The sequence below is a fragment of the Miscanthus floridulus genome, chromosome 19, assembly GCF_019320115.1.
Source record: "Miscanthus floridulus cultivar M001 chromosome 19, ASM1932011v1, whole genome shotgun sequence".
NCBI lineage: Eukaryota > Viridiplantae > Streptophyta > Magnoliopsida > Poales > Poaceae > Miscanthus > Miscanthus floridulus.
This window is the reverse complement of record NC_089598.1, coordinates 23,724,020-23,751,195: the sequence shown is the minus strand read 5'-3', so window position 1 is coordinate 23,751,195 and position 27,176 is coordinate 23,724,020. Positions and strand designations below refer to the sequence as shown.

The 27,176-nt window shown below is 42.3% G+C and overlaps 2 protein-coding genes and 1 pseudogene across 6 annotated transcripts; 2 read left to right on the top strand and 1 right to left on the bottom strand.

Annotated features, from left to right (window-relative positions):
- Window positions 1-1,359: 1,359 nt before the first annotated feature.
- Window positions 1,360-9,492, bottom strand: LOC136528113 (uncharacterized). Of its 5 annotated transcripts, XM_066521016.1 has the most exons (13): window positions 9,293-9,492; window positions 9,149-9,207; window positions 8,951-9,071; window positions 8,491-8,582; window positions 6,673-7,967; window positions 6,217-6,574; window positions 5,735-5,819; window positions 5,016-5,072; window positions 4,238-4,297; window positions 3,946-4,158; window positions 3,685-3,847; window positions 2,573-3,594; window positions 1,360-2,287 (listed from the first exon to the last, which is right to left on the bottom strand). In XM_066521016.1, the coding sequence occupies exons 5-13, from the start codon at window positions 7,916-7,918 to the stop codon at window positions 1,967-1,969; spliced, it is 3,525 nt and encodes a 1,174-aa protein (XP_066377113.1). In that variant the 5' UTR covers window positions 7,919-7,967; window positions 8,491-8,582; window positions 8,951-9,071; window positions 9,149-9,207; window positions 9,293-9,492; the 3' UTR covers window positions 1,360-1,966. The 5 variants fall into 5 exon arrangements, with proteins under 5 accessions (XP_066377113.1, XP_066377109.1, XP_066377111.1 ...); XM_066521012.1 differs by having other exon boundaries at window positions 2,573-3,847; XM_066521014.1 differs by lacking the exon at window positions 8,951-9,071 and having other exon boundaries at window positions 2,573-3,847.
- A 331-nt stretch (window positions 9,493-9,823) lies between these two features.
- Window positions 9,824-12,025, top strand: LOC136528725 (large ribosomal subunit protein eL33w-like). The gene is made up of 4 exons (XM_066521700.1): window positions 9,824-9,987; window positions 10,088-10,316; window positions 10,404-10,446; window positions 11,789-12,025. Exons 1-3 carry the CDS (start codon window positions 9,920-9,922, stop codon window positions 10,443-10,445), a joined length of 339 nt encoding a protein of 112 aa, XP_066377797.1. The 5' UTR covers window positions 9,824-9,919; the 3' UTR covers window position 10,446; window positions 11,789-12,025.
- A 3,471-nt stretch (window positions 12,026-15,496) lies between these two features.
- LOC136525729 (alpha-terpineol synthase, chloroplastic-like) overlaps window positions 15,497-27,176 on the top strand; it is a 57,063-nt pseudogene continuing 45,383 nt past the window's right edge.

Genomic DNA, 27,176 nt, shown 5'->3' with positions numbered 1-27,176 from the left:
GACCAAGGCGGTTACGACAAGTGCAAATGCACCGTTAAAAAAATGTAAAAATGGTGGTTCTTTTTGTAGGACAAGTTTATGCACCTACGAGGTAAGAGCGTTCCCTCCAATTTACTTTAGGTTTGCCACTAGTGTTAGGTATCCCACTCTATAGAGTTGAGCTCATTTTTTTATTACTTGTGTGAAATTGGATTTGCACAGACGGTTTACATAAGGTTACCTTCATGTGAATAAGTTTGTTTAGGTATATCTTTTATGCCAGTAGAAATCTAGCATTTTTACTAGCTTTTCACACTGGTGTAAAAAAACACCGCTAGTACAAATCATTTCCTACCGTCATTACAAACACTTTTTGTACTAGTGCGTGAACGTGGACAAGGCTTTAACGACGCACACACATTCTCTTTCTCTATCATCACCTTCTTTCTTCCTCCGTACCATGCTGCCCCTCTGCCGCCTCCACCGCTGCCCAGGCCGTTAGCGACCTCACTACCTAGCTCTCACCATCACCACCGCAGCTCCGCCCTCTCCTAACGTTGTGCTTGTCACCTCACCATCACCACCGCAGCCCCGCCCTCTGCTAACGTTGTGCTTTGTCACATTCACCGCCGACCCTGCTCACCGATTGTCCTCCACCATGTGGCCTTGCCTTGCCGCCCTCGAACCCCCACCGCTATCGCGCCATCCCTCTAGGGCTGAAGGATAGAACCTACAAATATGCTTCCAACTTTTTTAGTCACTTAGAAAACTCGTTGATTTACTATTTTTTTTTAAAAAACTATTGGAGATGATCTAAAGCAAATATCCGATCTGCCACACACAAATTGGCTCTTCATTTCCTGGGTTTTTATACATTGATTGAAAAAATAGATATATGAGCAGCTCGATCTGAGTTGTGAAATCATGCACGACCAATTATTCCTTTTCTTGTGAGGAGCAACATGATCAATTGCTTCTTGTTTTGTGAGGCAACCATGACCATGTTCATTTTCTTGCAAGGCAATACGATCAGTTGTCTGTCAATGTTTGAATGAGAGTTTGCTGAATCAGTTCAAACTGCAAAGTAACTGCCTTGCCACTGCCAGAAAAAACCCATTTCAAAGGCATGAACAACATTCATTCAGCTACTGCAGGAGTTGCTAGTGGAATTGAAGATCAGTTATGATTTAGAAGCAATGCTGGCTCACAATATATTACATTTTCTATTGATCCCCATTTGAAAGGAGAAAAATGCATAAAAAGATACTTCCTCCATTCTAAACATAGTGTATATCTAGTTGCATAGCAAAAGTCATATACTTGGAAAAGGCAAAAAGACCTATAATTTGAGACTGAAGGAGTACAATCTTGAACGTTAAATGATAAATTTGTTTTACTCCTAGGATGTAGGATCAATCCATATATGTAGTCTAATTCCCTCGAGGAACTCAAGCTGTTACAGTCCACTCGACTCTTTGTCAATGGTCGATACAAAAAATTTTCCAGGTATCAGGCCTCGATACATTTCTCTATTCACAGTACACACAAAGAACGCAGAGCAACTAACCTTTTGAAATTACAAGGCGAATTACATTTAACCTTTGAGGACGTCAAGGTACAAAACTCCCAAGTCAATCCGAGGAAATCGTCTCATGGCTGTTCAGAACCTTATTCCATGCGAATGCTTTCTCAGTCACCAACAATTTGATGATTTGTAAACATTATGTTCCAGATACTGGGCCAAGATCACCACTTCAGTCTTGCTATCCAACTGGAGAATCCATATATTTGGTATGCTCCTCTTGCTGCTATTTTCACATGACAATTCAAGCTAAATTACCACAGAGAGCTTCGCTAGGTTGCTTTCTCCAGCATGCGCTGCATATTAGTTGACGATAATCAACTCAACAACAGAGTGACAACAGATTGAACTGAGCCATTCTGCCATTGGCACATGCAGCACAGGAATAAAATGCTAAATTGGCCTTCATGTTGGGGCCAGAGTTTTTCTAGTTCTTGAATCAATGGGCTTGCGTTCAGCACTTGACTGTCCCTGTGACACTTTAGAATTTCTGGTTTTGCTCCGCCTAGTTTCAGCTGTGCGAGAAGTGGACGAATGTTGACTCGTCCTAGATCCTGTGCACTTTGCAGTTTCCGGCTTCAGCTTAGCCCTCACTGACAGAGAAGGAACTTGCGTTTTCTGCATTGAGCTGGCACCCTGTTTATCCTTTTGAACAGATCTTTGCTGGATTTGACTCTGGTCATTACTAACATGAAATTCCCCACAAACATCTGATGCTGAGATACCCTGAACAAGAAATATTTAAACACATAAAAAATCAGAAGAAAAAGGGAAAATTCAAATAAAGAGTAATGAACACAGAAGAAAATTTCTGACAAATTAGGTATAACCAGAAAAGCAAAACCAATCATGTATGTTTATATTCCTGGCATGTTAAAGCAGAACACAGCAATAACAAACAATAGAACACCTTTTCCAATGCCATGGCATTTTTTAAGAACAAATCATAATACAATGCCATACTAGGATCATGAACATTATAATACTAATAGGCGTATCTACAAACATCACCTTGTTTTGAATTGGAGAGGCTTCTGGACTCTGAACTTGCTCCTCTCCAGAATCATCCATTTCTTCACATTCAAACTCAACATGCTGGCTATCTTCCTCGGAATCACTTAACTCTTCTTGCTCCATTACAATTCCTTGCATTGATTCTTCATTAGGTTCTTGAATGCAATAATGAGAATAGGAATTTACAACCTCGAGCTCTGGAACATTAGATTTGTCCTTCCTAGAAACTTCATCTTGAACATTTGATCTGCTAAGACTACTTCTGAAGTCATTTGAACCATTTATGACCGTTGGAGAACACAAATGAATGTTCAAGTCAATACTTGTCTCCCTCTCAGAAGGGCTTGTGGATGCTTGCCCAGCTGTTGATTGGTCATCTACTGGGACTTCGCTCATGTTATTATCAGACTGATGGCAGTCAAGGTTATTATCATATTCTGGTACTTCATTATGAACATCAACTTCTGTTCTTTGCAAGAGAGGATGGAAGTCGATAGTGTTAGCATTTACAGTACCATTTTCGGTGGAACCTGTAGTCTGGTTGTTACTTCTCTCAACTCGAACTTTCTCAAAGGGGAAAAGATCATATTTTCTTGACTGATTAATAAGATTTTGAACCGGGTGACTATATGATGAAACATCTCGAGGATACTGAAACAGTAAAGGATGCATCTGTAAATCTTGCTCAGCACCATCTTCTGTAGCATTATCACTAGAGATCCCATTCTGCTGCAATCTAGAATTAGCTCTGTGATCAGGGAACAGATTTAGCTGTCTATCAGCACTTTCTGTAAAGGAGGTCAAAGGTGGCACAGGATACATATCCTTTGCTGCATTATCCGAGGTGCCATGAAAGTGTGTTGTGTTCCGATAAAATTCCGCCTGAGATAGGACACGAACAGAAGGGGGAAGGTTCACAGGAGGCAAGTCTGGAGCCAACTTGACCACACAACTGCCTTTCTGTTTACTCAATTGGGAAGCTGGCAGTTGGTCCAGAGATCCACATGATACCACCGGAGCTGCAGTGGAAGATGTTCTCACATATGATGGGCCATCAGAGGGGTGGTACATAAAAGCTATATATGAGGTGGTTACATCAAGTTTCGTACCACTTAGTTTCTGGGGTTCAATGTAACCACCTGTAGTACCACATTCTTCATCGAGGCCTGTGCCTGACTGCTGATAAGACATACTATCTGTGTCTTCCAAAAATGCTTCATTGACATATGAATCGTCATCATTTTCACCATCTTCAGAAGCATTGTTATCAGCCTGTGATGAAAAAATTAAAAATTATGCTCAACGACATCACTTTAGATGGAGATTAAGATATTATTTGAATATCCTACAAGTTAAAGAAACATACTAACCTCTTGCCCACGGCGTGAATCGGGCATGGATACTCTCAGCTTTCTCCTCTTTGCTTCATATGTTCGCCTTCTTTCTTTTTGAGCATCACTTTTACTGTAAGATTTCTGGACTCCACTTGCAACTCTCCATTGACGTTGGAGCAGTGAAGGATCTCTATGTGGCACTACAAACTTCCAAACTGATGTCCAGTCGTTTTTGAATATCCTCAGCCCCTGAAATCGCAGTAGGTATGGAAGAAATTATGCGACAAAAATCAAACATGAAAAAAATAAGATAGTCACAAGTTATCACCTTCTCGATACATTCTTTCTCCTCGACTGTCAATGGAGATGCCTTCATACGGCGCACATCCTGCATTAATTCAGATAACAATATAGTTAGTTGGAAGGTTATTACGTTGGGTTTTGCTGAAAGCAGTCAATGAGCTCAAAATCTCCCATCCTGATGGTTGACCATGGTAATACAGAACATGGAAAAATCAACCCAACCCAAACCAGTATCAGAACAAGGGAACACAGAGACAAACTCTTCCACAACATATATATACATGCTCTTTGAAAAAATCTAGTAGCCAGAGGTTGAATAATATAGCTCCACACACAAGCAGAGCAACACGTGCCGCTAAGAGAGTAGTAAAAAAACATCTCCAGTTTGCTACCGAGTACATTATTAAATATGTGATTTGTCCACAAATCTTGCCAATAAATTTAAATAAAATACTACTAATTTGTTGGCACATAAGCAAAATGGTATAGATATCAGAATGAGATAGATAAAAATTATCAACAGTGTAAGTGCTGCAGCAGAAACTTCACTACGTACACAATACAGGATTTTATAAAGCACTCTCTTCAATGTTTAAATATCAGTTCAAAACCAAAACTTCAATACTGAATATGGAATGAGAACAACATACTGCTATTTGTTAGCATGAACTGTTAATCTGTTACACTACTATGCAACTCAATGGACAACTTGACCATAATGTTGAATATTGAACCCTAAAAGGCACATAAAAGTGAATTCAGCATCTTATCTTCCAGTAAATGAAGAAGGGCAAAATATTTACCTTAACTGGATTATCAGGAGCTTTGGAGGAGCTACGATTCTTTTGTCTCACAAATATCTGCACCAAAGAAATTATTTCACTCAGCAGGCATAATACACAAGCCCAGAACAAGGAATTATTAAAGATCATGATCAACTAACAATTTAAGACAACAACTAAGCAATAGGCATTATAGAAATTGAACAAACAGTCTCAGGTTGTGATTGTATGCAGAGATTAGATGAAGGATTTTCCCCCTTCGAATAAGCAGGAGAGCTGCGTGTTAATTCATTAAGAAAATTAAATGAAGGATTTCATCTAAGATTACTTGCTTGTGCGGTCAAAAGGAAAGCAAAGTAAATTGGCAACGAGACCTTTGTGACAATAAATGTTCAGACTTCAAAATCTTTATTGAAAAAACACCCTGCTTTGGCAGTACTGAGAGCAGACATCAACTTTAGGCCAAGAGTTAATGCCAGAAAGGTCAAAAATGTTATTGCCATGTCAATACATTCAAAACAACTCCTTTTTCTATACTGAATCCTTGAAGGCGTTTCATTTCCTTCATTACTCTCAATTTTTTTTGTTAGATTAAAATAAAAAGAAACTATTTCATGACATGTCAATCTTCACCAAATAGATGATAAAAAGAGCTGTTGATTTGTGCCTGACAAATCATAAAAGGAAACTTTTGGATCTTGAAGAAAAAATTGCAATAAAAGGAGTAACCAAAAACATACCTGATGCTTTGATTTACAAGGAAGAAAGCGCTTTTGTATTGCTTCCCAGTCATTATTATATTCCAGAATTCCTAGAGCTAACAATCTGCAGGCAGATAATATACTAAAAAATTAACCGAGAAAAGAAAGTCACAGGCATCATATCAGCTATACAATTGAGGAGGGCACTCTACATGATGTCCTTTAGGAAAGTGGTAATAACAACAAAGCAACCATGATACAATTAACCATACAAAAGAAGGAAACCTTGATGAAAGTTGAAAACAAAAAGATGAATGGAATAGCTGTGATACAGCAGATGAGGAAGTAAACACACAAGTTGCATAAACCAACATCACTAATACAGAAATAAAAACAGTATGCAGTTCAACAAAACCAAATTATTCAGCTTTCTTGATTTTCTATGTTTTGAAGTCAAGATGGCAAGGAAGCATGCACGAATTCTATTTCAAAATAAATCTTGGAGAAGATGTAAAACACACCTGTCCTCTGCATCAGTGAAAAACACTCTATTGGCCATAGGTGAAGGAGGTGGCTTATGAGGAAAGATTGCAAAATTGAAAAGTGAAAAGAATCTCTGTGCTAATCTTGCAATGTCAGCAGGAACAAGAGCAACTGTGCCCCTTTTAGTACGCTCAAGCAGGGTAGCAGCCAACGACTTCTTCTGCTGCAACTGCCCAGATGAAGGAGATGATGCTGTAGGCACAGTATCTGATCTATCTTGAGAAACATTATTCACTTCTTTGCAACTGTTAATCAATGGTGAAGGAAACAGGGGCTCTTTCCTGCGGGTTTTGTCAGCAGTGCCATCCACATGACTTCTTCTATACTTCACGACAGCTGTAAATTCAATATGCAAGCAAAGTTACCAATCAAGTGGTGACAAACAAAAGAAGCAAAGTATAAAAAATCGGCCCATGTTCCAATCTTGAACTTACCAGTTGCGACATCACTTAAATAGCCGAGGGCCAACTCAAGTGGTGCGACATCAAGGATGGATATAACAGGACTCTTGATTAACGGCATCCATTGGCATTCCAAATTTTCAGATGAAACAAAACTAGATGAGAGATGCCGGGATTCAAAAACGATATGCTGTTGAGGAGCACTCCTAGCCAATGCTTGATCACGAAAGCCAACCAACTCAACTATCATCTTTTTGACATTATTAGCCACATCTTGTTTAGACGAATCAAGAATACATAGGGAAAATGTTTGGATAAGGAGCTGAACATGCTCATATATCATCACATGCAGTTGCCCGAGTTGCTGATCAGTAAATCCACATGCTAAAGGTGCACACGGTACTGAAACCAAGGATGAAGGGGAAAGGGCATTATGGGTAGGATATTGCCATCCAAAAGCATGAGCAGGAGTCACCAATGCAGATGGAATATATGGCAGAATTGATCTAAAATTAGTTTTATCGGATTCCTGATGATAGCTACGAGCCCCAGACAACTCGGTAAATGGCTGCCTCTGCCTAGTCTGAGGCCTACGTCCACCTTTCTCTTTCCTATGATTTGTGTCGTCATAGTTCTCAGCATTTTCATCACCATCACTTTCTAGGGCCTCCTCAATCTCGAGCTCAAAGTCTGCATCATTATCATCTTCATCCTGGTTTTCGTCCCCCTGGAATGCATGTGTGTCATTGCCTTTACCAGACAGGACAGAAGCAAGAAACTTGCGGTATTCCTCTTCTTCATGAACATTTTGCAGACCACTATCGTCATCTGATTCCTGGAGAAAGGTCTCCAATTCCTCAAGTGAATAGTTTGCTAGTGAGTATCTTGCCCTCGTCCGTCTGCAAATTGCATCTTCCTCGCTAATTTCGAGGGATAGGTGATGAGGGTTTTGCACTGTTGGAGAGCAAGCAGCTTCGCTTGCTAAAATGTCTTTTTCCAATCCATTCTCAAGATTAACCTGGGTAGACGTTTCTTCTGGAAATATTTCGTTGACAAGACCTTGAGACGACAGTCTATTTTGAGGAAGTGCACTGTCACTTGTATTTTCATTAACTACACTATTCTGCAAATATGTCTGGCCACTTGGCCAATTGTCAGAACTATGTACCTCGCATTCTGCTTCTGATGTAAGGCTTGATGAGGTCTCAGACGGAGATCCTTCCGTAAGGAAAGGGCTAAAATCTATGTCATCCTCCTCCACATCATCATCAACTTCCATATTTGATGATGCAATAGTGCTTTAACCAAAACAGTAGGATTCCTACAACCTACCACCCATAAAGTGTAAAAACTTGTGTTAGGATCAATACAATGTGTTGCACTTTGCAAGAAAAAGAAAAGATGAGCATGCAGAGGCAAGTCAGTAAAACTATAGCATAACACAAGGATATGAACAAACACCCATGTACGATCAAAACTTGGGTTACACTTAACACCCACATAACCATGTTTTATTGGCACATAGAAATAACATAGTTGCAACATGTTTAAAGTGACTCTTTATAGCAGATGTCAGGCATAACACACTCATCCATATTTCGAAAATATGAAGTTTTGAAATAAGCCAACTTTAAGGCAAACATCTAAATCTAAAAAAAAACAAAACGATCGCATCATAGGTACAATACAATACAATATTAAACCATAAAAAGAAATATCATGAATACCAATGATAACCTAAAGCTTCAATATCAGAGAATGTAATGTGCAAGATTGTGAAACATAAATTTAAATGTAAGATGGTCAGATTATGCAGAAAGGATATGACTGCACAACAATGTTTATTTCAACCTGTAGGTTTGGTGGGGGGTTTGTGTGGTTCTTTTGTAAGGGATCTCACCCCGTGTTTTGTTCTCTTCTTAATATAATGATACACAGCTCTCCTGCGTGTTCAAGAAAATTAAATTTAAACCATAATAATCCAGATAATGCCTTTAAAAAAAAATAATAGGAAACTGTGGAGGATAAGCAAGCCAGTGCAGCCTTCTGTAGGTAATAGTTCTGTTCTGACATGAACTTAACCGAAATGAGGACATAACAAAATGTCAAATCAAAATCCACAACTTGCCACATTGGTGCTCTTTCAAATGTCGCAGTTCTCTAACACAAAACAAAAGATGTAGCAAAATAGCATTGCAACAACCTATTTTCTCGGCATACTAACAAAACGGGGGTGGGGGGGGGGGGGGTGGGGGGGGGGGGGGGGGTGGGGGTGGGGGTTGGGGGGGGGGGTGTGAAGTCGGGCACATACCAGAGGGTAGCAGTATGCCATTGATCTGAGAATAGCAGGGGTGTAGACCCCAGATAGATGAGCAGATTGTGGCAAGGGGCTGATTTAGGGTGAAAACTCCGTTACTTTTCAGGAGAACAAACTGCACCGGCACCACAATTGGGCATTAAATAGCGTGGCATCTATCGATCCTGCGAGCTAAAGATGAGGAACACGAACCTAACCGAACCATGGATGGATGGATTTGCCTCCTAGAGCACCACATACACCACGAAATTCTGCAGCAAACCCATTGGAGATTGAAGGGTTTCGGAGTTGATTAGAAGCCGGAGACATCGGCCCTAAGCATGTAGGGTTACTTACCGAGGGAGGAAGAATACAATCCACGACTTCACGCCCCTAGACCAGGGTCGTAGCGACCCCGCTCCCGCAGAGGCGGCGGACTGAGGAGCGGCGCCTCAGCAAGGCCGCGCCGGCGTCGAGCTCGGCCCCGCCGGAGAACTGGGTGCGCGCGTGCAGGATTTTTTATTTTTTTTATTCCCGCGCGTGATTCAGTGGACGGTTTCAGGCCGCAGCCAACTCTTCGCCTGTCCCGTGTTTTTTTTTAAGTTCCTGAGACCACTAATCGTTTTCCTGGGACCACAGTCAGCGACATAACATGGAAAGAGGCCTCCTATTCTCAATTGGGCCGGTTATGTTGCCAGATCGGCCCATCATGGCCCAGATGGAAAGACAGAAAAAGCAAAGAAACCCATTAACCAAATGGCCCATTAAGCTCGCGATCTTAAACCCTAGCTTTCTCATAGAGAGCCCTTCAGAACATCACAACCGTCCGCTGGACTCTGCGAGACGATCAAGGCCGTTCTCCTCTCCGTCCGCTGCTCCATACAAGCCGCCTGCCTGCCTCCGGCCCGTCTCGTCGTCTTCCGCAATCTGGACGAGCTCTCTCTCGTCTCCGGCGGCGGAAGCGGAAGGAAGCAGGCGGCCACCATGGTGAAGGGACGCACGGGACAGGGCGTCAGGCTCTACGCCCGGGGCACTATCCTCGGATACAAGAGGTGAGCTCCACGCCTCCGCTTCTTCTCCGTCTGTGTTGCTTGGATCTGGCCATTTCGCGGTTCTATTCGGCTTACGGTGGCTGCGGTGGTGGCTGTGCAGGTCCAAGTCGAACCAGTATGAGACCACGTCGCTCGTGCAGATCGAGGGGGTCAACACTAAGGAGGACGCCGCGTGGTACGCTGGCAAGCGCATGGCGTACATCTACAAGGCCAAGACCAAGAGCAGTGAGACCCGCTACAGGTGCATCTGGGGTAAGGTCACCCGCCCGCACGGCAACTCCGGCGTCGTCCGCGCCAAGGTCAAGTCGAACCTCCCGCCTGAGTCCATGGTCAGTGACGCACTCAGTTCGCTGTTTGATGTGTTGCTTCCCAATTGATGCTCTGTACTGATGATGTTTTTTTCTTGATGAGTGCAGGGGCGCGAGGTCAGAGTGCTCATGTACCCTAGCAGCATCTAAGGTTAGGATCCTCAAACGTCTGACATTCTCTATTTGTTTGGCTGGTTGATGTTGAAGTTGTCATTTGTGATCGAATGATATGACAACGAATTCTGCTTAGATTGCACTCGCCATTGCTGTAGACCATGGGCTAGGAGTTTTAGGTGGTTAAACACATCATAGTTTGTGGTTTCGGTTGTTTATTATGAGGCACACTGAGTCTGTGTAGCAGCAAACCATGTCTATCAGCTGTGAGTAATGGTAATTCGGCTTTTGTGGTTTGGTTTGCTCATGTTGATACTGGCTTGAATTCGGTGAGTTTATAGCTGGCTGGGGTAATTCACTTGGTGAAGATTAAGTTAAAACTTCTGTTTGCTATTTTGGGATGGTTAACTTTCCACTGTTCTTTACGTGTCTCAGTGATACCAAGTACACGTGGAATATACATTATCTAATTTCATTAGTTTTCAGTATTACTCCCTCTGTTCACAAATGTAGGCATTTCTAGTAGGGAAGGAAATGACACGCCCCTCATCAATCAATATTATAAGAGGGACAAAACTGCTGGAAAATTAATAGTGAGGGAAGGGGATGGCGGCATGGGCGGATCCAACGGTGGGGGGGGGGGGGGGGGGGGGCGGGCTCGAGCCCCCCCTACCCATACCGGAGCTGTGGAAAACACTGTAGAACCCCTATGAATTTTTAGGCAAAGTTCTATAGTGTAGGGGGGCTGAGACTTAAGATCGAGCAGCAGTCGAAGTTATGGGTTGTTCAGTCCCCCCTAAAATATTTACTGGATCCGCCGCTGGATGGCGGCATATGCCAGAAATGTTTACATTTGTGGAAACTTTTAAATGCTAAAAAATGCTTACTCTTGTGGACAGAGGGAGTATATAGTTGTTCCAACTAATGTTTTTCCAGTTCTCTATCAGTTATTCTGTTTCATGATATGTATATCACCATTTGATTATATCAGGTCCTTTGCATTCGAGCTCGTCAATGCTGTTTTGCGTCAGTTCTTAATTGTGCTGTGCTGTCACCCTGTATTGGATATAGTATTGCCTATTTTGAACACTTTAGACTTAGCAGTTTTTATTTTTACCATTTATATTTATAATTGGGCACCTTTTCTTGCCATAGAAGTGTAAATGATATTTCTGCCCAAGCACTTAGAGAATGTTTATTGCCTTTTTGATACAATTGAATGGTTGTAAACATACCTTATCCTGTTTAGTAATTTGGGCATGTGGCTCCCAACACAGTTTGAACTTGTAGCTTGATCCAATGCTTAACTCTTTCAAAAATTCCATACACATAGCCTGCGATGCTTTTGCTTATGCTATTCTGGGCTTTTATGACTGCAGGTTTTGTTGGAGTAAAGGTGGACTAGAAATGGCCATGCATATTTCTTACTTTTCTCTGAGATTAAAATGCCATGTGGTGGTACCTTAGATTGTTCATGTACTGAACCTGTCGATATTCTGCCAAAATTTGTCGTCGAACAGATGAACTATTGTCATATTGTTGTGCCCGCAGCAGAGCTTATTTTGCCCCGTGCCATCAATGTCTGATTGCAGTATTTTCAAATTCCTATGGTCATATTTTCCCACTTGCCTCCAATGTTTTTGTGCCACATCTCAAATACAATCACGCAATATGATCTTGTTGCAGATGTGTAATATTCTTTTACACTGCTCTGGGATCCTTTGATGTATGCTTTTTCTTTTACACTGCTCTGGGATCCTTTGATGTATGCCTTTTCAAAACCATTTCTGCAAAATTTATGGGCACATGATTAGCTGGTGGCGATGTACGTGTTTGGTGCAGCTCTCCAGCTTTAGCTTAAACATAGTGTACCCAGCTTTAGCTTCATAGCTAAAGGGGATTGAGAAAACAAACTTTTGTCTACGAGGGGGGTATTGTGCTCCAACAGATCGAGGGAAAGGGATTGAGGAAAAAGGCTGCTTGCTCCCCTCTATTTAAAGGATTAAGGGGAGATTTTGAGGGATTTTGAGAAAAAATATAGGTTGGGGGGATTGAGAAAAGGGGATCTGCTAGCACTGTTTTTTTTTTCACCCTATTCCCCTATATGATAGTTTTTAGGGAAAGAGGTTTGATTTTCTCAATCTGGTGGAGTTGCTCTTAGCATCTTAAAAGTTAACACTTGTAGATTTGTCCTATGTCACAGACATTTGATCCGCATGTATACTTTCTTTGCTCTAAAATAAATTAACTTTTAAAGTTGTCCTATGTCTTAAACTTAGTTTGGCCTAATTTATCTTTTGCATAAACAATTAATCAGCATTTACTTTCTCCCTTCTAAATAATGAGTTAACCTATGTCTTCATCTAAAGTTTGACCTAGTTTATATTAAAAAAAGCACCAATATTTATAATACCAAATTTGTATTATATTAGATAAATCATAAATAACATTTTTAATGTCATAGGTGTTCGTACTCTTCTATTAAATGAGTCAAATTTAAAATTTAAAATAATTTGACTTGAAGCAACTCTAGAGGTAGATGGACAAGAGCATGTATTAGTGAATTCATCTCTGTTTTGAACCATCTTTGCTTGGATCATATTTTCAACTCAATTCTACAAAAAAAAAAGCACAAATTTACGATGGTGATGTCAATTGCATTGGTATGCTGATATACACGCAAGGTCTCATCAGGTGCAGTGAACTACTAAAAGCAATGATCTTCAATCTGTTCTATCATCACAGTTTTACAACTTACCAATCGCTTTTTCAAGAATCAGCAGCCGTAATTCTTTTTAATGAAATCAGCAGCCGTAATTCTTTTTAATGAAATCTGTCATTTTGCAACCCAAGTAATTCTTTTTACTAATCCTGCCATTATGTTACATCAAGATAATCACATCCAACACTTGTTCACGTAGTGTTTCACGTTTGTAACTAAAGTACGTTTGACTTCACATTCAACACTACATGTTAGCCTGTTCGTTTGGCTGTGGCTTGTCATAAACGATCGTAAATTTTCAGCTGGAACAATATTTTTCTCTCACACAAACCAGCAAGCAGTACTTCTTTACGAACTAGCAACGATACGAACCAGCCAACCGAACAGGGCTGACAAACTACTGGCGACATGCGGTTTTAGACACTCAGAAAACAAAAAGCAAGTCTGAATACTACACTCACACTAGGGCTCCTCAAAATAATCACATTATGTTACACGTTTGTAACTAAGACCCGGATGGACCAGGACTATTTTTTTTACAACAATAACTTTTAATATATAATATTAAAGCATAGTTCACCAGTGTGGGAAAAGAATTCCCTAATTACAGAACACAAGTAAAAGCTACTCCTAAAATGCTTTTGTAGACATATGTGATGTTTTCGTCGGGGAGGCGCGGGGACCGTCGGGGCCACAGGGCTCACGAGAAGAGGCCACAATAGAAACATCGAGGGTCCTCGTTCTCGTACTTCGATAACATAGTTGACGCTTTCCTCGACTGTCTGATCGTCCGTGTCTTCCAGAATATAAAATCATGAGCCGTAGATATATTATATGCTTCATCGGACTCAAGATATTGGTTTTGCACATACCAATGTCAAATCTGAGCACCGGCATCGATGATCGTCGGCGGTCGACCCGAACAACCGTAGACGCATTGCCACTTCTATGTCTGCAAAGGAAACTGAGGAGCCGAACAACGAAAAGTATAATGCTCTGTTTGTGCTACACACGTGTGAACCTGATGAAGTTCGAGTGGCCTTGTGCTTCCAGCGCAGAAGACGCGTGCCACCCTGAGGACCCCATGCAGAACGTAGGGCCATGATTGAGCAACGCGTGTGCAGTACAGTGGGTCCCATTGCTGCCAAGTATCGCCGTTTCGAGGGGGCTATCGACGCTGACGTTGAAGATCGCACCACCCCGGAAAAGGAGGAAGAGGAAGTTGCTCGGTGAAGATTTCAGCGAGGGTCTCCGTAGAGCCTTGGGACTCGAAGTCTGGATTCTCCTCCGGGATGGTCTGGAGGGACGCTCCAGAGCGTCGGCTGACGTGGAGCATGTTGACGGCCGGCGAAGGATGGTCGGCGATCTGGTTGACGAGAGGATGGATGTCTCCCACCTGGTCAACGAATTTGCCCCTTAGGGCATCTTGGAAGGTGGCGGCGACATTGGTGAGCCCAAAGGGCAGAGCCACAACTCCTGGTGTTTTCCGAACAGCCTCCGATAGATTTGGATCGGAGGGTGGTCGACCGATTCGACGATGGAGAGGCAATCGGTGAGCTTCAGACCGACCCGATCGATGGATTCGATCAGATTATCGTTGTTGATCTGCCTCCTTTGGTAGCGAGGAAGCGGGCGATGAGTTGCTGATGAAGGCGACCTCGGAGGTGGTTCCGAGATCGGATCTGCAGTCGTAGGTGCAGGGATGATCGGCACAGCGCCGGCTCGAGGAGCTCTCCGACTCCGTTAGCATTGATGATCAAGGACATCAATCCGACCGTGAAGATCTGGCCGGGCTGCGGGAGGGACAAAGAGCCTGCGGAAAAAGCCATCTTGTTCGACAGGGAAACAACACGCAAGCCCCTACCTAGCGCGCCAACTGTCGACAGATTATCGTCGGCAGTCCTCCGAGGGGTATCCCACAAAGGTAGATTGATCAGCAGAGGAGCGTGAGATCAAGAACAAGAAGGCAACAAAGACACACGAGTTAGACAGGTTCAGGCCGTCAGTATGACGTAATACTATACTCCTGTGGTCTGTTGGTTTGTATTAGCTATCGTATAATATTGCGTGAGTTTGGAGGGGGTCCCTGCCCGCCTTATATAGTCCGGAGAGCAGGGTTACAAGTCGGTTAGATCTGAGAGATAACCGAAAAGTAATAACTGATTACAGGAATTTTGGAATCATACATATCCTAACAGATCTCGTAGTATACGTATCCTAACAGATCTCGTAGTATCTTCAGGATATCCTCCAGATGTCTTGCGGGAGGCGCCGAGCAGAGTCGTGGCCCGCAAGGCTTCGTCTTGTGGGGCTGGGCCGCTCCTGGGAGCATAGCCCATGTAGTCTGCCGTGGGTATCCAGGGTCATGCCCCCCACAAGTAACATCCAGAAGAGGTGATACAAAGACAAAATATTATTTTTGTTAGAAGTATAATTCTAGAATTATCTGTTCCAGATGTCTTTTCCAAGTTCTGAGACGAACAGGGGTGTTTTGCAGCAAACAATCCAAGGGATCTACTGAACCTTTACAACGCTGCTTGTCTCAGGAGTCAGGAATCATGGAGAGATAATACTTGATGAGGCTATTTCCTTCACGACGAAGTGTTTAAAATCAGTAGCACCCAACATGGAAACATCATTAGCAAGTGAAATAAAGCGTGTGCTTGAGATCCCGCTTCCTCGAAGTGTAAGCATTTATGAAGCCAAATCTCTTATAGCTGAATATGGAAGTGAGACTGAAGCTAATGAAATGGTAATGGAGCTAGCAAAGCTCAACTATAATCTTGTGCAGCTCCAACATCAAGAAGAGCTGAAAATCATAACAAGGTGAAGTGACTTACTCCATCCATTCAAAATTATAGGTCACTTAGCAATGTCGCTAGTCAAACTTCTCTTTGACCAAGTTTATAGAAAAAGCACCAACATTTAGAACATCAAAGTAGTTTATTAAATTCTTCATATAATTAATATATTTTGATAGTGCATAGATGTTAGTATATTTTTTGCTAAAAACTTAGTCAATATTAATTAGAGAAGTTTAGATTATAACAAAACTAAAGTAATATAATTTAGAACTGAGGGACTATACTATCGTGAATCACAATTATATATGGCTGGGTGACACCAATAGATGGTTCCACCTCAGGTAGTTCATGTATACCCAATTTCTTTACTTTACATCTGTAGAAGTTCAATTTAATGTGCCGTGGGTCACCTAATGGTCTACAAAACAGAACTTGCATTCCTAATCACAACAAAAAAAATATGGAGACTACCATGATATCAATTTTTTTTGTGGGCATTATTACACATTTCATATTTGTAGTTGTGGTTTAATTAAGAATGAGCAGGTGGTGGAATGATCTAGAACTTCAATCAAGGCTATCATTTGCTCGAAACAGAGTTGTGGAGTGCTACTTTTGGATAGTGGGAGTATATTTTGAACCAATTTACTCAAGAGCTCGAGTAATGTTGTCAAAAGTTCTTGCCATTGTGTCCTTATTGGACGACACTTACGATGTCTATGGAACTTCACAAGAGTGTGAGTTATTTACCAAGTGTATAGAAAGGTTTGTACTTTTGATGACTGAAATGAAACTCTTTATCTCCCGATGGGTGGCGGGAGATCCTCCACCGGCAGGAGACGCGACCTGCGGCCACCTTGCCTGAGCCACGAGGGCCAGCAGGCAGAGGCCAGCCAGCGAGTCGTCGACCACCGAGGCGCATCCCGGCAGATCTTCTCGGCAAGTGCCTCAATTGCCTCTCCTCCACGCATCGGGTGGCAACCTGCAAGCTGCCTCAACGATGTCTGCGGTGCAGGGGATTTCGACACATTGCGCGTGACTGCAAGCGGCCAAGGTGATTGGGCTCTCGGAGCTCGGGCGATGCAAGAGCCATGGGTCGCCAGCCACAACGCCCTCTTCGTGGCACCCGTAACGCATGCTCCACTGGGCCGGCGGACCATGATGGTTCGCAAGACTCTGGTGGGGTCAAGTCGGGCAGCGCCGTTCTTGCCATCGGCGGTCGCCGGCGCCGAAGGCGGAGGTGGCGCCGAAGACGGAGGCGTCATAGGCGGTCAGCAGGGGCCGCACTGACAGCACCGGCCTTCACCTCGATTGCTGCTGAAGCTCATCCTGGGCACGGTGAGCTGTCCAGCGAGACAGGCATTGTCCAGCCTGGCCCGTTGACGCTGATGCTGTACCCGGACGCTACGCATGGTCGCGACATCATGGAGGACCCAATATTGGAGGAGTTCGCCGCCTCGCTCGCCAGCAGTTGGATCGTCGCTTGGCCTTCTCTTGAGCGCATGTTGTCACCACCAGTGGTCCCCCAACTACAAGATGAGGCCCCGGTAGTGGCGGCCACCCAGCTGGAGGATGAGGACCCAGTGGCAGGGGTGTCCGGTGCATTGCGGACACCACCTTCGCGCCCCATTCACTGGGCGATGGACTCACCCCCTCCCAGCTCACCGCCGGTGGATACCCACCCGGCTGAGGACAACGATGACTCCACCAAACGCCGCCCCGATAGCTTCATCAATGAAGTGACGTGTAAAAGGGACTCTCCACTGATTCATGATCTTCCAATGCAGCCTCCTGGTAAGCCAATGATACCGCGGCGGAGCAGGTGGTTGGAGGCTCAGCCCCTCTCTCGAGTACCTGCTTCCAAGCGAGGTGAGGTGTTGATCATGCAGCGCATGTGCTTCACTAAGGGTCCATCAGTGCCATCCGTGTCAGAGCTGGAGGCCTATGAGAAGCTCTTCGGCGGCGACCTAACTGCGTTCGAGGCCGAAGCACTTGACGAGCTCTTCCCAGCTGTGTCCAGGCAGTCGCGAGGACGCAAGGCCACCTTCTAGATCGCATCATTGTGTAGGTATATGTATTGGTTGCTTCTTTTAATGTAATATCGAGTCTAGAGGTCTCTTGCCAGGACGGTCCGGCTACGGCTGTGTACTGTTAGCATTAGTACAGAAACAAGTTGTACTTCCGGTTGGGAAACCCCTTCAGTCCCGGTCTCCCAACCGGGAGCACGAATCCAGGACTAAAGGGCCCCTCCTTTAGTCCCGATTTCTCGCCCGGGACTAAAGGTCCACCCCTTTAGTCCCGGTTGGTAATACCAACCGAAGCTAAAGAGGCCTCCTGGCTTGGCCACGTGGGCCGGCCCTTTAGTCCCGGTTGGTATTACCAACCGGGACTAAAGGTTTTCTTTTTTTTTCTTTTTTTGTTTCTATTTTCAATTGATGATTTATTTTGGTTTTCGAATAGGTTTTCGAATACGCATTCTACGCTGCTAATAATATACATATTCTACACACTTATAATGTTCGAACATTTTGTACAAACTAAAGTATGAAACTAACGTATATATTACATGCATATACATATATTGTACGTTATTTTATGTACATATAATATGTATATATATATATATATATATTACAAATAAAGCTTGCATTGTATATTCTATCATATCCTTGGGATAACAAATTCACTCTATCTGGTTTGGTTTTCATGTTTCGTTCATGTCATTGTAGAACTCGTCGGCGGGGTTTAAGACCTGGTCATTAAGAAATCCTGCTATGGTCTCTTGAATTGCTTTCAGTTGGTCACGTCGTATGACTTTTTCCTTCAACCATAGAGTCTTTAATAAAAGTTAAAGGAAAAGTATTAATATATATATATATATATGTGTGTGTTGGTCACGTGATTACTTATATATATGAGCAATAAAAGAAATTGTGAATATATGAATATATTTATATAACGTACTTTGAGGATCTCTTCAGGAGTTCTTTTTGAGTACGCCATGATAAACTCGCAAACATAGTATCCACAGTAGTTGGTCCCCTGTTCTTGCCTCAGAACCCACTTTTACGAGAAAAAAGATTCGGTGAATTGAAAGCATGCATGGTGTTAATTAAATTATATATATATATATATATATATATATATATATATATATAGCTAGTACTTACTTTGTGTGCAATTACATCCAGTGGCGCTTTGCAATGTTTCATGTGGTGTTCCTCAATGAAAATTTTCCAAACACTATGCCCAATAAAATAAAAAATTAATTTGGCCTTTAATAATTGTTATAGTTAAGAGATCAGGGTATATATAGTTGCTAGAGAGACAAAATTACCCTTGGATAATATCTATCATGTCTGGGTACTTTGTTTGCTCTTTTCTTAATGAGTCTAAGATGCTCAACCGACTATTGGGCATATCAATGACCATCAATATCCAGTGATTGTTGTATATGTTTTTATACACAAATATGATCGACATTAACTAGAGTCAACATATATATATATGGGAGATAGCTTAGCTAGTAAACAAATAATTGAACAAATGTCCATATGATCGACATTAATTATTTAACACTCACTTGAAGTTGTAGGGGAAGAGTATGTCCTTGTTTTGTTGGTTCACTAAGAACCTCATGAGAGTTTTCTCGAGTTCATTATCCTTTCTCTTTCTGAGTTCTGTCATCTCATATCTGCATATATAAAAATATAGTGTGAGAATATATAATTTATATATATACATGTAGCTTTATATATATACACTTTAATAGTAGAAAATAATCACACTTACAGACAATACCAGCTAATGAGACTTTTATCGAGAGTCTAGGTGGCATAGTTGGTGTAATTCTAAAAACTCGACATATATAACGTCATCGCCACGGAAGTAATGTTGGTTTCTAACTCTGACAGAAACAAAGGTCATCTCTCCCCGTTCACACACCACCATGTACCACTTGTTTAGCAGGTACATTTGCGTACCCAGTTCACCTAAGGCCTTAGGGTTGTATAGACTCTTTCCATGTTCAAATTTCTTCCAAGGATCCACTTTCGGAGCAGATGGTCCTTCAGCGAGCACTTGGGCAAGGTCCAAACCAGTATCCTCATAAAACCGAACCAGGTCCTCAAAATCGACGTCCAATAAGTCTAAGTTTGAACCATATTCATTACGAATGATAAAAGGGGGGACTGATTGTTGCGATTGTTGTCCGAGTTGTGCAATACCTTTCTCTGCTCTAGTCTTTTTCTACGCCGCTTCAAATGACTTGGTGAGAGAGCGGTCGTAGTCTGATTTTGGTAGGGTCTTTTGAGATTCCCGCTTTTTCTGGTCCACCTTCTTTCTTAGAAGATCCGGAGATAGGTAGAAGTACGGTTTCTCTAGGTTCTCCCTCGCTTCTCGTTGCTTTCTTACTTTTTCGAAGAAACTGTTCATATCTTTTGGTACTGTAGCATTTAATTCCTTTTCACTTTTCTCGTAAAACAGGTTTTGGGGAATAACTGGATTAGAGGAGGCTTTCTTCTTTGTCGGCTGGTGGGCCAATGGCTTCATTTGTGGGCCAGACCTCTTAGGAGCTGGCTGCTTTTTGGTCATCAAGGGAGGCAGGGCAGCCGTTGGAGACCTTCTTGGAGGTGGCGGCGGTGGTGGCATTGCATAATCATTGCCCGGAGCACTATGATGATCTGGAGATTGAATAATTGGACTTAGGTTGGCGGAGGCCCTGCTGTGTGAGTACAAAAAAGAATAATTAGGTATAAGAAATTGTTATTATTAATCATGCATGTCAATAGAAAATTAGTGAAAAATTTGTTTCGTTCACTTTTGTCCGCACCTATTGTCTGGCAGTCGAGGAAGCGGTGGTGGACTAGAGACCCCGAGAATAATGATGTAGCGCTTGCGCCATAGTATGAATGTCCTCTACTTCTCCTAGAGTCTTCTCCCCATCACCTCCTGGAATGTCAAGAGCTAGATCACTAAAACCTTTTTTAACTCTATCCACTGAGACACTAACATATCCAGGTGGTATTATTGCCCCATGGATTCTTGGTGTTTTGGTAGGATCTGGAGGAGAAAAAACACCGAGAGCCACCATGATTGTGGCATTCTCTTTTGGAATATGTAGCTCACATGATGTAAACAGTGCAGTGGTGTCATCCACGGGGAAACGTAGCATTGCGTCATCTTGATTTGGCAACTCCATGGAAGCGCAGCTGCTTTTCAACTGATCAGGGGGGCTAATATTAATATTGATTCCTAGATCTGATGCCTGCCTTTGGGCACTCATTGCTATTTGCACTTACTTTATGATTTTCTCCTTCATTCTAGCTTGCATGTCTTTTTCGCGCTCCTGTGCTTGAAGCAACACCTCCCGTGACTCACGAACATATTCCTCCAACCTGCTGATCCGCCCTGCTTCTTCATCCTTCCTTCTCTGTCAGCTTCTGTAGGTATCTCTGTCGTTAGGAAAACCATGCTCCCAAGAAATGTTCTGTCCTAAACCTCTCGTTCGGCCACTGTGTTCAGCAGTCCCGATGGCATACGTCAGTTCATCCTTCTCTCTATTGGGCCTGAACGCACCAACAACTTTAGATTGTAGAGCATAAGAAAATCTTTGTGTTGCTCTTTCAAGTTTTGGGTCATGAACCAGCTTCCCGGTCTCTAGGTCCAGTCTTCCTCCATGAGCGAAAAACTAATTCTTCACGCGTTTGGACCAATTGAGTGATTCTGGTGTGATATCCTTGGCAAGAATGCCGGCTTCCATTTTTCCCACTTGGGAATGGCAGTCGCGTAGCCACCTGATCCCATGCCATGGTGGTATACCTTCTGTCGAGCATTCTCTTGGTTCCTTCTCACCCGTTCCTCACCCTCTTCCGATGTCTTGCACTGTACAAAATCATTTCAGTTGGGCCTCAACTTTGCGAGCAGGCCCCTAGTATTGAAATTGGGTGTTAGGTTCTTCTTGACGTATTTCGTGTATAGGGATTTCTTCCAAGTCTAGAATTGTGTGGCCATCTTCTTCATAGCCCACTTTTGAACTAGCTCCTTCAATTCATCATCGTTGATATCATCATAATCATCCGCTTGCAACGTGAAATGTTGAAGGATATCATCCCAAATTAAATTCTTATGAAGATCAGAGACAAAACTAACATGAGGCTCGTTGATCTTTTGCTTCCATTTACGGGCACTGATCGGAAGTCTGTCCCTTACAAGGTACCCACAGTGTTGCACAAATTTCCTTGCATGTGGACCAAGTGGTTCGTCTGTCTCGATATTGAATTCCGATATTATGTAGCGCCCCTCCAATGGCTTTTTCGGACCTTGAATATTTTTACTTTTCGCCGTTGTGGTCGTCGATCTAGAGGGCTACGTATAAAAAAAGAATAAATAAATATCATATGTACACATAATAGATGATAGATATTCAAATATATATATATATATATATATATATAATATTCAAATATATATATAAATATATATACCTCACCAGTATTTTCTTGCACAATATTTTCTTGCTTATTTTCAAGAGCTAGGTATTGACACCCGTCATCTACATCCTGCTGGTCACCATCGGCAAATTGAGTGCCGGTGTTGATAATATCCATCATTTCCTCATCCATGTTGTCTCTCGGGGTAGCCATCTAGCTTTTACACCACTAGATATATCTATAAAAAATAAAAACCATATATCTATAAAATGGATCGAGTCATGTGCTTAAAATTAATTAAATAACTACACTCGAAATTCACGTCTCCAAAGCATAACTTTGATTTCTTATTTTCTAGAAATATTTATTGGCAAGTGATATATATAACAAATTTATATATATAACAATATAAATTTAAAACTCTCTAATATGTATAACAAATATATATATAACAATACAAATTTATAACTCTCTAATATGTATGTATAACAAATTTATATATATAACAATATAAATTTATAACTCTAATATATATGTATAACAAATTTAGCTATATAACAATATAAATTTATAACTCTCTAATATAGATGTATAACAAATATATATATATATAAATACAAATTTATAACTCTCTAATATATATATATAACAAATTTATATATATCAATACATAGTACGTTAGGGCCGGCGGCGTTGGTGGCGCGCGGGGCGGCCGGCTGACCGTCGCGGAGGAGGCGCACGGGGTTCTGCGGCGGTGGGAGCCGCGTGGCTTCAAAGAGGCACACGGAGCCGTCCCTGGAGGCGGCGGTGCAGAGGGAGTCGTGGGACTCGGACCATGCGCAGTCGAAGAGCGCGTCGGAGGTCGGGAAGGAGAAGATCAGCGTCGGGTCTGGCGGCGGCGAGGTTAAGGACGATGAGGTGGCCACAGGCGACAGTGATGAGGGCGGCGATGACAGCAGTAGCGATGGGCGACGAAGACGAAGAGTGAGGAGGAAGAAGAAACGACCGCCTTATATAGGGGAGGGACCTTTAGTCCCGGCTCCTATAAACGCCCGGAACGAAAAGACCTTTAGTCCCGGCTGGTAATACCAGCCGGGACTAAAGGTAAAGGTATTACCTTTAATCCCGGCTGGTATTACGAACTGGGACTAAAGGTGTATTTTGGCGGGCCGCAAAAAATGCAGCCCACCTTTAGTCTCGGGTGGTAGATCTATCCGGGACTAAAGTTGGGCTACAGTTTCACTTTCCGCCCGTTTCAAGCTCCATTTGTTTTTTTATATATTTCTTTCTATAAAATGTTAAAGTCTTATTAATTGCACAGTAAATTAAATACAAGGCATAAAATTATTTTAAAAGAATATGGATTTACTTTTGCTTTATTGCACACAGGAAAATTGTGTGACCTAAAGTTTTTTGTTTTTTCTTATAAATATTGAAACATAATGTCATTAATAATTACTATTTCATTAATGCAAAAATGTAGTGTTTAATTTAAATCATTAAAACTTTTGTTTTCGATTGGAAATTTGTTTTCACATCATTTTAACGTAAATCTTTTCATTTTTTCATCACTCATTGTCCAAAAGCGACATGGAAATCCTACCATCAAACACAAATTTAATATGAACATAGAAAAAAGGAAACACCTAATAAACATCTCTGAATTCACAATTATTACATAATACCTCTAATACACACTATTAAACATCACTATATATATCAAGTGGGCATAGTAGTGAACTTCTTCTTAACGTATATCCCTTGGTTATGATCGCGCCGTAACCATGGAGTGTCCTCATCATTTAGCTGGATGCTTGGGTCTTTGTTCACTGTGAAGGGTGGAATTCGATCATCCTTTTCATAATATTCTGATATGTCTAACTTGTCTTCAATTCCAACGATGTTTCTTTTCCCTGAAATAACTATGTGGCGCTTTGGCTCATTGATTGGGTCGTTGTTGTTTTTCCCTCTCTTCGGTTTTGCAGACATGTCCTTGACATAGAACACCTGATTCACATCCTTAGCAAGGACGAACGGTTCATCTTTGTACCCAATATTGTTGAGGTCTACGGTTGTCATTCCATACTGGTTGTCGACTGCTACCCCGCCTCCAGTCGCCTTTACCCATTGGCACTTGAACAAAGGTACCTTAAAAGTAGGTGCATAGTTTAGTTCCCATATCTCCTCTATGCGGCCATAATATGTTTGCTTATTTCCATTAGGGTCATTGGCATCTATGCGGACAACACTGTTTTGGTTGGTGCTCTTTTTATCTTGGGCTACTATATAAAATGTATTCCCATTTATCTCGTACCCTTTGTATGTGAGGATATGCCACGATGGCTGCCTAGCCAATAAATACAGTTGCTCATCAATACTCTCATCACCCTGAGATTCTTTTCGCAACCAGTCGCTGAAAGTTTCCATGTGCTAACGCGTAATCCAAGCTTCAGACTTCCCTGGAAACTCAGATCGAAGCAACTCTTTATGTATCTCGATATATGGATCCACCAAGGAGGAGTTTTGCAGAACTGTGTAGTGTACTTTATTAAAATAATTTTCCTACGTACCAATATATAGTTTCTTCCCTAGTGTCCCCTTTCCACTTAGTCTCCCCTCGTGTCGCGATTCAGGAACACCAATCGGGTCAAGGTCAGAAATAAAGTCAACACAAAACTCAATGACCTCCTCTGTTCCATAGCCCTTGGCGATGCTTCCTTTTGGCCGAGCATGGTTGTGAACATATTTCTTTAGGACTCCCATGAACCTCTCAAAGGGGAACATGTTGTGCAGGAACATAGGATCAAGAATGGTAATCTCCTTGACCAGGTGAACAAGGAGGTGTGTCATGATATTAAAGAAGGAAGGAGGGAACACCAACTCAAAGCTGACAAGACATTGAACCACATCATTCTATAGTTTAGCTAGATCCATTGGATCGATTGCCTTCTGAGAAATTGCATTGAGGAATGCACATAGCTTCATGGTGGCTAGATGTACATTTGGAGGTAGAATTCCTCTTAATGCAACTGGAAACAATTGCGTCATGAGCACATGGCAGTCATGGGACTTTAAGTTTAGGAATTTCTTCTCTGGCACATTTATTATACCCTTTATATTTGAGGAGAATCCAGATGGTACCTTGATGCTTGCTAGGCATTCAAACATGCTTTCCTTCTCTTCTTTGCTAAGAGTGTAGCTGGCAGGACTTAAGTAATGGCATCCATCATCTGTCTTCTCTAGATGCAGGTTGTCTTGTTCTTTCAAACACCGCAGGTCCTGTCGTGCTTCAAGTGTGTCCTTAGGCTTCCCATACACACCCATGAAGCCTAGCAGGTTCACACAAAGATTCTTCGTCAGGTGCATCACGTCGATCGCGCTATGGACCTCTAGGACTTGCCAATAGGGTAGCTCCAAAAATATGGACTTCTTCTTCCACATGGGTGTGTGACCGTCGGTGGCGTTCGGAACAGGTTCGCTGCCATGTGCCTTTCCTAATACTACTTTCACATCCTTGACCATATTGAGTACATCCTCACCAGTTCGGTTGCCCGGCTTGGTCTGGTGGTCTACCTTACCTTTAAAATGCTTGCCTTTCTTTCTTAGGGGGTGATTCGCAGGAAGAAATCGACGATGGCCAAGGTACATGACCTTTGTGATATTTTTTTAAGAATATACCTTTAATGTCATCGAAACAGTGCGTGCATGCATTATATCCCTTGTTTGATTGTCCTAAAAGATTACTTAGAGCAGGCCAATCATTGATTGTTATGAACAACAATGCTCGCAGGTCAAAGTGCTCCTGTTTGTGCTCATCCCACACACGTACACCTGGTCTGTTCCACAAAAGTAGAAGTTCTTCAACTAGTGGCCTTAGGTACACATCGATGTCGTTGCCAGGTTGCCTTGGGCCTTGGATGAGCACTGGCATTATAATAAACTTACGCTTCATGCATAACCAGGGAGGAAGGTTGTAGATACATAGAGTAACAGGCCAAGTGCTATGACTACTGCTCTGCTTCCCGAAAGGATTCATACCATCCGTACTTAAAGCAAACCTTAAGTTTCTTGCGTCATTTGCAAACTCCAGGAATTCTCTATCGATTGCTCTCCACTGGGACCCATCAATAGGGTGTCTCAACATATTGTCTACCTTACGGTCTTCTTTGTGCCATCGCAACAACTTTGCATGGTCTTTGTTTTTGAACAGACGTTTCAAGCGTGGTATTATAGGAGCATACCATATAATCTTGGCAGGGATTTTCTTCGTAGGACGTTCGCCCTCAACATCACCAGGGTCATCTCGCTTGATCTTATACTCCTCGCCATGGTAGAGGATGCAGTCATTAGGACATGCACGTATCTTCTAGATTTCTAATCCCAAAGGGCAGACTACCTGTTTTGCTTCGTACGTAGTGGCGGGCAATTCGTTATCCTTTGGAAGCATCTTCTTTTGGATTTTTAGTAACTCCACAAATTCCTTGTCAGATACACCATTCTTTGCCTTCCATTGCAGCAATTCCAGTGTGGTCCCAACTTTTTCTACCCCTCATCACAAGTTGGGTATAGCAATTTCTTGTGATCCTCTAGCATGCGCTCGAACTTGATCTTCTCCTTTTCACTTTCGCATTCTCTTTATGCGTCACGAATGGCCTGACCAAGATCATCAGCGGGCTCATCTTCTGCCCCTACCTCTTTTTCAGCTTCCCCCATTGTAGTATCATTGAAGGCACCATATTCAGCAATAATGTCATCATCGTCCCATTGTTCTTCTTCATCTTCTTCCATTACAACCCCAGTTTCTCCCGTG